The 12,508-nt window shown below is 39.7% G+C and overlaps 1 protein-coding gene across 2 annotated transcripts in view; it reads right to left on the bottom strand.

Moving 5' to 3' along the window:
* The window catches only part of RAD18 (RAD18 E3 ubiquitin protein ligase), a 113,680-nt gene that overhangs the window by 97,908 nt on the left and 3,264 nt on the right, over positions 1–12,508 (bottom strand). For both annotated transcript variants that reach the window (XM_036030858.1, XM_028518897.2), the window contains exon 2: positions 11,187–11,268. In XM_036030858.1, the coding sequence (XP_035886751.1) occupies positions 11,187–11,268 (82 nt within the window). The remainder of the gene's footprint in view (positions 1–11,186; positions 11,269–12,508) is intronic.

The raw sequence follows: 12,508 nt of genomic DNA, 5'->3' as shown, positions 1-12,508 counted from the left end.
AAAAGGCAAAAAACACAGTCTGAAGAAACTGCAAGCATGAGAACCAGAGTCAAATATGGCAGGATGTAGAATTATCAGACCAGGAATTTAAAACAGCTATGGTTAATATGCTAAGGGCTCTAATGAACAAAGTAGACAACCATCCAAGAACAGATGGGTAATATAAACACAGAGGAAAATCTTAAAACACATTCAAATGTTAGAGATTAAAAATGCTGTAACAGAAATGAAGATTGCCTTTAATAGGCCCATTAGTACACTGGACACAGATGAGAAAAAAAGAATCTCTGTTCTTAAGGATATTGTAATAGAAACTTCCAAACTAAAAAGGAAAAATAAGAAAGAATGAAAAAACCCAGAAGAGAGTATCTAATAACTATGCATAATGGCAATACCTAAAGGACAAAAAGGAAACAGAGAAAATATTTAAAGCAATAATGTCTGAGAATTTCCCCTAGATTATTGTCAGACACCAAACCACAGATCCTGGAAGCCCACAGAACACCAAGCAGGATAAATGCAAAAAACCCCTATGACTTGGTTTATCATATTCAAACTGCAGAAAACCAAAGATAAAAAAGTCTTGAAAGAAGCCAGAGGAAAAAACACCTTACCTATTGAGGAACAAAGATTAGAATTAAATCCACTTTCTCAGAATGCATGCAATCAAGAAACAAGTGAAGTGAAAGGTTTAGTATTGAGAGAAAAGAAACACCGACCTAGAATTCTATATCCAGAGAAAGTATCTTGCAAAAGTGGGAGAGATACTTACTTAGGTTAATAAAAATTAAGGGAATCTGCTTCCAGTAGACCTGCCTTGCAAGAAATGTTAAAAAGTTCTTCCAAGAAAAGGAAAATGATTTAGCTCAGAAACTCCATCTACATAAAGGAAGGAATAGCACTGAAGGAGGAGTAGGTGAAAGTAAAAGCTTTTATTCTTTTATCTTAATTGATCTAACAGGTAAGTTTGTTCAAAATAAGAGCAACAAAGTATTAAATCATTTATGCTCATGGGCAAATATATGCTTACATATAAGTGACATGAATAACAGCAATGACACAGAGGACTGGAGGGAGGGGTGTCTTAGTCGATTTGGGCTGCCATGCAACAAAATACCGTAGACTGGTTGCTTAAGGAACAGAATTTTATTTCTCACAGTTCTGCAGGACAGGGGTCCAAGAGCATGATGCCAATATAGTCCATTTCTGAGGAGAATTCTCTTCCTGGCTGAGAGATGGCCTCCTACCCACTGTGTCCTCACAGGGCAGCAGGAGAGAGAACGCGCTCTCTGATCTCTTCTTGTAAAAGCGCTAGTCCCATCATGAGGACCCATCCTCACAACCTCATCTAAACCTACTTACTTCCCAAAAGTCCCTTCTCCAAATGCCATCATTTTGGGAATGGCAGCTTCAACATATGAATTTGGGGGAAAACACAATTCAGTCCATAGCACTCCACCACTTGTCCCCAAAAGTCCATGTCCTTCTCCCATAGAAAACACACTCATCCCATCTCAGCAACCCCAAAAGTCTCATTCCAGTATCAACTCTAAAGTCCAAAGGCCTGTCTATAAAGCACCAAAATTGGATATGGATGAGACATGGGGTATGATTCATTCTAAGGCAAAAGTCCTCTCCAGACTCCTGCTATCAATGTTCCTCTCTTTACACAGTAAGTCTCCGGAGCAACAGTGTAAGCCAAGAATTCCCAAACCTGGCTGTTCATCGGAGCCACCTAGAGAGGTTCATTGTTGATTTTAATTTAGTTTCCGAAGCCCTAACCCAAGCCGTACTGATTCATTGGCTTTAGGTCAGTAAATCACACCCATATTATGTGATTCTGATTGAACAACAATTATTATTATCATTATTTTTTAAAAACTTAATATGTTTTTGCTATTAGGTTGTACCATATGAAAATAATTTGGGGGAAATAAAAAAGACAAATATTGGCAATTTCTCATGGTTTAACATAACACTGTATGAGGTCTGCCTGGAAAAAAGTCCAACCATTGTTAATATAATGAGAACGGTTTGTGCCACATTGATATAACCTGGCAGCCAAGGACAGTGGGCTGGAATGTGTCTGTGTGAATAAGGACGACTTCACTGTACTGGTCAGCAGGGGTGACAGATGTTGTTGACAGAGCATGTGTGCTGTGTGGCTGTGACATTCAAAATGACTGAGCAACGTAGAGCAAAGAATCTGCATCAAATTTCCTGTTAAGCTTGAACATTCCTCCTTGGAAAACATCCAGATGATTCAGAAGGCTCAGCTATGGGCAGCTAATGATTGGCAGCTTCATCACAACAACACACCCACTCATGCATCACGTCTCCTGCAGGGTTTTTTGGCCAAATGTCAGATCACCCAGGTGACTCAGCCACCATACAGCCCAGATTTGGCACCCTGCGACTTCTGGCTTTTCCCAAAAATAAAACTTCCTTAGACAGGGAAGAGATTTCAAATCATCAATGAGATTCAGGAAAACACATCATGGTGATTGGGAGAATTGCGTGAGGTCCCAAGGTGCCTATTTTGAAGGGGACTGAGGTGTCACTGTCCTTGTACAACATTTCTTTTATGTTCTTCAATATATGTCTGTATTTTTCATATTTCTTGGCTGGATACTTTCTGGACAGACCTCCTACACTTACTGTATGCTCTGTTTAAAGCACATTACACATATTAACGCTTGTTTTAAAAAGATTTTATTTATTTTTTAGAGAGAGGGGGAGGGAGGGAGAAAGTGAAGGAGAGACATTGATATGTGAGAGAAACACTGATCTCTTACATGCGCCCCAACTGGGAACTGGGCCCGCAACCCAGGCATGTGCCCTGATCAGGAACCAAACCAGCAACTTTTTGCTTTGCAGGACAACACCCAACCCACTGAGCCTCACGGGTCAGAGTGTATTAGCTCTTTTGATCCTAACAGCAACCCTGAGGTTGTGACTAATATTAGCTCTACTTTACAAGAAGGAAAATGCAGCACAGGACTTAGCCTTCTTGCCCAGGTCACGGAGCTGATAGGTGGCAAAGGCAAGTAACAGAGCCCATGGTAACGTAATTCTAATTAATTATTTTAAATATTTATAATTTATATATAAAATATACTTATATAGTTATAGAAGTAATATTTACGATCATAGTAACAGATTGTGTGTAATGAGGCCGGTGCTCTCTTTTCCGCAGTCTTGTGTGCGTACTATTTTGAAACACGGAAAACCAGACATCAGTCCCAAGTAGAGCAAGCCATTGGCTTAATTTCAGTCTACTAGTGGACTACCAAATACGTACTGGTGACCTGCAGACCGAAGTAATCTATTCTCCAGTGAGCAACAGTGTTATTCCACTCAAGTTCAAGCAGCTGAAGGGCTCTGGACCCATGTATTCCTAGGAAGCTTTATCTAAATCACCTGTGATGTTTGATTTTCCACCCAAGGGCTCAACTATGAGCAGTGTAGGGGGGTAGACTAAACCAATGACATGAAGGGTAGCTTCACAGAAACATCCAGGCCTTGGTGGGGAGAAGGTATTTCTAATCTCAAACAGGATTACAGCCACCTGCTTGCCAACTTTCGAGTATCAAAAGAGCCTACCATCCTAACAGTAAAAACGCAAATTTCTAAAACTTAAACCAACCCTCTTTGTGTGTGATTTAAGGATTTTATGAGAATAGAACCATTTCAAAAATAGTCCCAGCTAAATCAGAAAATCCAGTTCCCAATTTGAAAGAAATAGGAGGTCCTGGAAAGCTGAGAAGCCTGGCCTCGGCCTCCAGTTCCAGTGTCAGGTGACCAGGTAGCTGGTAAGAGAAAAATATCCTTTCAACCAACAACCAGCACACCAGCATTTCCCAACGTGCAGTTCTGCATAGTTCTATGGCCCTTCTACGCAGCTCTCTCTCGTCCTCTCGTTTCACATTGGCGCCTCTTAAGGACATAAAAGAACAAAAACTCATTACTTGCCTAAAAGAACAGTATACTGCCTCTTAATTTACCCAGAGGTCATTAAATGAACATTTCATATCTTACTTTTAAAAATGAAATTAAGGTGCTTTTTATTTCAGCACCAGACTTAATGAATTTCTTGAGTCAAAATCCACATGAGGAAAAGAAATGACTGCTGGTCCCTCCTTAATGTAACAGCACCTACAAGCCAACGGTTTCATTTAGCAGTACAAACCCCTATCAAGTCAGAAAAACTGTGCAAGTGTGAAGAAAATTGGTACTTGAGCATATCAGTCTACTAGCGAGAATAATTCTCACTCATGTTGTTTTATGGTTGGAGAAAGTCCATTTCCTCTCCCCCAAAATATTCTCTCTAATAGCATGAATTTGGACCAATTTACCTGTATTCTGTCAATGCACCCCACTCAAATCTCAGCACATCTGCAAATTCAGTGTTCATTACTCATACCCAAAAAATAAGGAAAAAAACGGTTTAAAATAATAAACCCTGAATGTTTAAGGGGCAGTAGTTAGTGGCTAGAATTCCAAGTCACCAATTCCAGTCAATCCAGGTTGGGAGCAGAACACAGTAGTCAGATCTGGCCCCTACTACCCTCCAAGGGCTTTTGTGTCAGTAAAGGAACACTACAGACCCACAGCGATTTTCAGTCTTGAAAGAACTTGTGACAAGTGGTGTTTAGTGGAAAAGGCCTCCCGAATACAGAGAGGTACAGAATGAAAAATAAGTGCTCAGAGAATAAATTATCATTATTAAAAGTACACTCCACCAATTTCCTCTTAAAGAACATCAGTGACAACTGTGACAAAGAAGAATGGAAGTAAAGCCTAATATTTCAGCTACGTGAAGTTCACTGAATTCATAAAAAGTAAAGCCTTTCTTCCCTAAAATGACATAATTAAAATCTATAGAAGGGACTTCCACCTGTGTCCATGAGAAAGTAACAGGGTCAGGAATTACCCTCCTTCGAGAAACAACTAAAACACTGGAAAAACAAAGGAACAACTATTTTCAGACTTTGGACAGTGGCAGAAATGACAGTTCTACGACAGCCCGAGCATGCTGCCTGCAGGCAACTGTCTGACCACAGTGCAGGGGTGAGGGCCAGACAAGGCATCAGTCTTGCTAGTTAAAGAAACAAAGGTCAGAGTTCAAAGCAATCCAGGCAGTTAAAATCTGTAGGGCAGAATACAAGAAAGAAAGAGGCTACACATATAGGAAGACCTTCAGAAATATGAATAGGGATCCACCCAATTCTGTGATTAAATGCAAATCTGCACATATACAGGGTAAAAATCCATGAGGTCAGACAAAGAACAACTTCCTTGGTAAGAACAGTAACTGAAGAGGTTTCACAGGGCTAGGAGTTCTTAAATTCTCTACCATCCAGTTTGGGCATTCAGTGAACACCCCAGAATGTCATACCTCAGTATGAGGGTAAATTATCCATAGAGAGAGGGTGATGTCAGCAAGATGGCAGAATAGGAAGCCAGACCCTCTCTTCCCCATGGAGATACCAACTAAACAATACATGAGCCAATTCCCTTTGTGAGAAATGCAGATGGCAGTTAAGATGCTCCTGCACCCCAAGTGAGTGTAAAACCAGTCACACGGGTCTAGTAGGAAATCTGTGGCATTCACTTGCTAGAGCTCCTCTGTCTGGCTCAGTACCACATGATCTGAAAGAAATTCCCAACTCCCAGCTTCTCCCTGGGGAGTGAAAGAGAAGAATGAGACATTCAGACTTCTCAGGAGATTGCCCAAGGAATTAGTTTCTGTCTTGACTGCATCTCAACACTGACAGGAAAGGGCCCCAAGTTGGGAGTCACTGAGAACAAAGACGATGGTTTAGACTAGTACACGTTCATTCACCATTATCCCTCACCCAGCTAGGCACAAAGTATGCGGGAGAAACTCATGTCTCATCTTCTCTCTGGGAGAGACCACGCATCTAATGTTCCAGCTTTAGGAAGACTGCCAGAGGGATTGGTTTCTCTCTCACCCAACTCAGAGTGCTGATGGGACCCATCATACTATAGATGCCTAGAGACTGCTGAGAACAATAAAGAGCTAGGCAGCTTGCTGCTGCTCCAGAAAATTCACAGTACATCCAAAAGAGGCCAATATAGCTCAACAGCTTTTCCTTTGGGGAGAAAGAAAAGAGGGAAGCATGCATCCAATATTTAGGCTAAGGGGCTGCCTTAGGGGCTAACTTCTGTCTTGTCTGACTTGAATTGCTACTGGGACCTGGAATACTCCAAATGTTTGGTGGGCCACTAGGAACATAAAAGAGCTAAGTAGCTTTCTATAGCTCCAGAGGTCCTGCGGTGCCACAGATACCAGAAGATATGCAAGAGATTACAAACTAATGAAAAGAGAACCCAGCAGAATGTCTCACTAGTAATTTACACTCAAAAGACACATCCACAGAAAAGGTTTTCTTTTTTATTTTTTTCAATCATCACCACAAGACAATATTTCAGTGTTTTTATAGAGAGAGAGGGAGGGAGGGTGGGTAGAACAGAGGGAGGGAGAGAGGGGGAGAAAGAGAGAGAGGAAAGAAGGAAGGAAGGAAGGAAGGAAAGAGTGAGAGAGAAGCATTGACTGGCTGTCTCCCACATGAACCACGACTGGGGATTGAACCCTCAAACCAGTCACGTGCTCCAACCAGTAATTGAACCCACAACCCCTCAGTGCATAAGATGGTGCCCCAACCAACCAAGCCACACCGGCAGCTTTAAGACACCCCCAGAATCTCTAGCTGGGCTGACTGGTGAAGGTCTTTCCTTACATGAAAGCAGCCTGTAAAATCTGTGGAAGGTAGCAACTAAGAAAGTAGTTTTCATTTTATTTAACTTTAATTGATTTTAATTAAAATGTAACTGTGTGGCTAGCAGCTACAGTACAAAACAATGTAGGTCTAAATATTCCAAGTAAAAACAGATATTGTCAAACTGCATTACAGGGTAAAACCCAAATATGTGCTGTCTATAAAAAGCTCAATTTAAATATAAGAACACACACAAGTTAGAACTAAAAGAAGGAAAAAGTCAAACCATGCAAACACTAATCTTAAAGAAGTAGGAGTGGCTATGTAATATCAGGAAAAAAGTAGACTTCAGTGTAAAGAATATTATAAGAGGGCCATTTGATGATAATGAATCAGTAAGTTCATCAAGTAGAAAAAATAGTCATAAATATGTATGTACCTAATAAAAGCACTTCAAAATACATAAAGCAAAAAGTGATAGAAGTGAAATAAACAAATCTACAAATATAGTGGGAGATTTCAACACTCCTCCCTCCATATTGATAAAATGTAGAAAAAGACTATAAAGATACAGAAGACTTCAGGGCACTATTAACTTGACCTAATTGATATTTAATAGACATTCTTTTCAAGTGTACATGAAACATTAACTGAGAAATACCATATGCTATGTCATAAGCTAGTCTCATTTCTTTAAACTAGGAAATGTTTAAAGAACTGGAATAAAAAGATTATGCTCTCTGACCAGAACATAGTAATAGGAAGATATCAGGAAAACTCTCAAATATTTGGAACAGACTTCTAAATAACTCATGGGCCAAGAAGAAATCACATACTTAAAGAAATTTAAATCTTTATATTTAGAATATATTTTAAACTGAAAAAAATGAAAACATATCAAAATGTGTGGAACACAGCTAAAGCAGGGCTCAGAGGGAAATTTACAACTTTAAATGCTTACATTAGAAAAGAAGAAAAACCTAACATCAATGACCTAAGCTTCTACCTAAAGCTAGAGATGTAAGAGCAAATTAAATTCAAATAAGTAAAAGGAAGGAAATAATAAAGATAAAGATATGAAAAGGACAATTAGGAAGAGTATTAAGAACTCAATGCCAAAAAACCCAACAGCTTATATTAAGTGGACAAATTTCTTAAAAGGAATTCAAACTTGTTTTAACATTCAAAAGTCAATCAATGTAATTAATCATATTATATAATAAAGGAAGTAAATCGCCTAAGGATCTCCATAGGTGCAGAAAACAAACTTGACAAAATTCAACACCCATTCATTAAAAAAACAAAACAAAACAAACAAAAAAGCCCTCTCAGCTAAATAAGAGCATAGAGGAACTGCCTCAAACTGACAAATTCAGAAAAGGTACTAAGAACATGATAAAACTTGTAACTAACATAAAATGCTGAATGCTTTCCCCATAAAACTGGGAACAAGGTCCACCCACACCACTTCTATGTAACACTGCACCAGAGGCACCAGCCTGTGTAACAAGAAATATTAGGCATACAGATTTGAAAGGAAGAAATAAAACCGTTTTTATTCACAGATGACATGAATGTACATGTAGAAATTCCTAAGTAATCAGCAGAAAAGATGCTGGATTACAAAGTGAATATAGTGCCCTGGCTGACATGCCTCAGCTGGTGGGAGCATCGTCCCGTAACCAAAAGGCTGCGGGTTCCATCCCCGGTCCGGACACCTAAGATCTCCAGCTTGGGTGCCGATCCCCGGGTCCAGGAGCATACAGGAGGCAACCAATCCATGCATCTCTCTCGCATCAGTGCTTCTCTCCCTTGCTCTCTCTCCAAGAGCAATGGAAAAAATGTCCTCAGGTGAGAATAAAAAAAAAAGTGAATTTAACAAGATCACAAGATACAAGGTTAAAATAAAAAAAAACTGTATTTCTATGTGCAAGGCCTGTGCACTGAAAACTAAACGATGTTGTGGAGAGAAATTAAGGAAAAGCTAAAAAACGGAAGAAAATACCATGTTCCTATACTGAAGACTCAACACTATTAACATGTCAATTCTCCCCAGATTGAGTTTTCCCCAGATTCAGTGCAATCCCAATGCACAGCTCAGTAGGCTTTTTTTGTAGAAATTTGTAATCTGATTCTAAAGTTTATATGGAAATTAATGTAAAATGAAAAGATCCTGAAAGTACCCCCAAAATTTTGATAAAAACAAAGTTGGAGTATTTACAATGCCTGACTTCAAGACTTACTAAAAACTACAGAAATTAGGACAAGGTGGTGCTGGCACAAGAACAGACACATAGATCAATGGAACAGAAAAGAAGCCAGTATCAGACCTACACATGATTGCCTGCAGCCACACTGACTGGGATGGGGAGAACTCAATCAAGTGGTAGTGATGTTCAGTACCTAACTGTAGCAGTTACATGGTATATGCATTTGTCAAAACTCGCTAACACCTGTACACTCCACTGGGCACTTAAAATGGATGTATTTTATTTTGTATAAGTCATACCTAAATAAAGATGCTGTTAGCACATATTTAGAAACAATCCCCCAAAACTTACCATGGTTATTAATAAGAATCTGGCCTAGACAAGGATCTACATCCAAAATTACTCCATCCAGCAAAGCTCTCATTTAGAATGGAAGGGCAAATAAAGTGCTTCTCAGATAACGTCAAGTTAAAGGAGATCATCATCACCAAGCCCTTATTATATGAAATAGTTAAAGGGACTTATTTAAGAAAAAGATCAAAACTATGAACAGTACAATGACAACAAACTCACAGTTATGAACAATCAAACCTAAAACAAAAACAAAAACAAACTAAGCAAACAACTAGAACACGAACAGAATCACAGAAATGGAGATCACATGGAGGTTTATCAGTGGGGGAATGGGTAGGGAGAGGGGGAAAAGGTACAGAGAATAAGTAGCAGAAATGGTAGGTAGAAGATAGACAAGGGGAGGTTAAGAATAGTATAGGAAATGTAGAAGCCAAAGAACTTATATATATATATGACCCATGGACATGAACTAAAGGGGGGGGGGGGGGGATGTGGGTGGGAGGGGTATGCAGGGCACAGGGGAATGAAGGGGGGGATGGGACAACTGTAATAGCATAATCAATACAATATATATTGTTTTAAAAAGTGAAAAAAAGAAAAAAAAAACTCCCAGTCTCACAGGAGAGTTTGTTGGAGAGACCCACAGAATCCTAGAATGTACACAACAAACCCACCCACCTGGAATCAGCACCAGAAGGGCCCAATTTGCTTATGGGTAACAGGGGAAGTGACTGAAAGGCAGCCGTGAGCCGAGCAAGTGGCCTTGTTCCCTCTCTGACCACTCCTCCACAACAGTGCCACAACACAGAGAGGTGGGTCACCACACCCTGGCAAATATCTAAGGCTCCACCCTTTATAATGTAACAAGCACTGAGACAAAAAATATGGCCTAAATGAAAGAACAGATCAAAGCTCCAAAAATACAACTAAGCCATGAAGAGACAGCTAACCTATCAGGTGCAAAGTTCAAAACACTGGTAATCAGGATGCTCACAGAAATGGTTGAGTATAGTCACAAAATAGAGGGAAAAATGAAGGCTATGCAAAGTGAAATAAGGAAAAACACACAGGGAACCAACAGTGAAGGGAAGGAAACTGGAACGCAAATCAACAATTTGGACCAGAAGGAAGAAATAAACATTCAAAAAAAAGAATCTGGCCTAGAAAGGAAACTAACATTTACTGAGGGCCTATATTGTGTCAGACAGTGGGCCCTGCATATTTAATTCTCATGACCATTGGCTAAGGTAAAATTGCTCACCAGAATTTTTACCCTTTGAAGAAATACTGGGCATCTGCACACTCATCAGCCTACTAAGTAGAAAGTGCAAGGGTCAAGCCCAAGCACATCTCTAATGAATGACCATGTTGCTGCCACCACCATCCTCTTATGTCTTCCCTACGGAAACTCTTCCACCAAAGCTTACTGCCCACCAAACACATTTTTCAAGAGAAAATTGTTGGGTTTTTCTAACTTTCCAAGAAAAATCAATCTGAAAATAGAGGACAGAGCCCTGACTGGTGTGACTCAGTTGGTTGCGCACCCTCCTGCAAAGTAAAAGGTCACAGGTTTGATTCCCAGTCAGGGCACATGCCTGGGTTGTGAGTTTGGTCACATAGGAGAGGCTACCAACCAATTTTTTTTTTCTCACATCATTGTTTTTCTCCCTCTCTTTTTCTCTCTCTTCCCCTCTCTCTCACAAAAAGAAAAAAGAAAATAGGGGCAGAAAGATCATGAACTTAAATAATCCATATACTAGATAGCCAGCTCCTGAACAAGGACAGGCTCACCCCATGTGTTAAATGCCTCAAGTGTGATGCCATCACATGTGATGCCACCATCACATTTTCACTAGTTCACAGAAACAGCAGTACTTACAGTTATGTGAGCACTGAGGGATCATCATGGCGATGTTGAAATATTCAAAGCAAATTCCGCACCGCAGCAAATCGTCTACTGTCTGAAACGTAAACACACACGTATACATATCAGAAAGATACCAAGATCAGAATGGCTGGCACGGAACTCTTTCTCCATACCCTAAAAAAAATAATAATTTATAATACTTTTCTCAAATATACAAACTCAAATGAAAACTCCACATAAATTGCAGGGGACTTTAATGAGAGGAAAACCTCCCCCATATGACTCTTACACATTCAAATCTCATGTTACCTGAAACACTTTAGACAGACAAAGCTGACACTGTATAGATTCCTATGCAATATTGTTACCCCTTCACAAAAGGGCTACTCTGTTCCTGCTCCACTTCCCAAGTGTTTCCACCTCTTACTCCAAGCTGCCTCCTCTTCAGACCCTGCCCCCTGGCCTGCAGTCACTGCTAGGTGAAGGGTACCAGTAGCCAGTCAGCACACAGGTTAAAAACCAAATCAGAGAATATTAAAGCCAAGCATTAGAAATTATCTAATTAAAACCCCTACTTCATGAATGAGGAAACGTGTATCCAGAGCAGGCACAAGTGGGGCATGAGTCCAGCCAGAACTAAACTTCCTGTCTCCCTTGTGGCTGCAGCGTGGTTGTACAGTGCAGCCAGATGCAGAAGCCCTGCAGACACCGGAGCCAGTGATAGCTCAGGGATGTGAAGAGGACAATCTGGAAAGTCAGACAGACATGTGCCAACCTGGAAAGCAACTGACAGGAAAGGATCTATTCTCAAAACCCCAAATCTTTTAAATCATTTAAAGTAAAATGTTATTCCTTTCCACAGAATACTGAGAAGATATTATAAAAAAGGTAGCTCTCTTATGCACTGATATGGAAAGACTGCCAAAATAAGTGCAAAAAGACAATACATATGGTAGGCTACCTTTTGCTTAAAAGGGAGGGGAAATAAGAATGTATTATATTTTTATCTTGTATATAAATAGGTATAAAGACATCCTGACAAGAAACCTAAAAAGGTAATAAATAATGGTCACAGGGGTTCAGAAAGGGACAAAGTTGGGAGGCAGACGTTTGCTTTTAATTTCATGTATTTTTTAACTATATGAGCATATTACCTAAATTTTAAAATACAAACAAGAAAAGACTAATGTCATTTAATAATCCATATGATGAAATATTATGTAGCCATTTTAAAAAGTGCTTTCATACAAAAATGCCATGGTAAAATGTTCTTGTTTTAATGGAAACTTTCCAAAAAAATCAGAGAACAAATTCTACAATACATAATAATGGAA

This window comes from Phyllostomus discolor, chromosome 7 (genome assembly GCF_004126475.2).
Source record: "Phyllostomus discolor isolate MPI-MPIP mPhyDis1 chromosome 7, mPhyDis1.pri.v3, whole genome shotgun sequence".
NCBI lineage: Eukaryota > Metazoa > Chordata > Mammalia > Chiroptera > Phyllostomidae > Phyllostomus > Phyllostomus discolor.
Note: the sequence above shows the minus strand (reverse complement) of the source record. Positions and strands in the feature narration are given on the sequence as shown.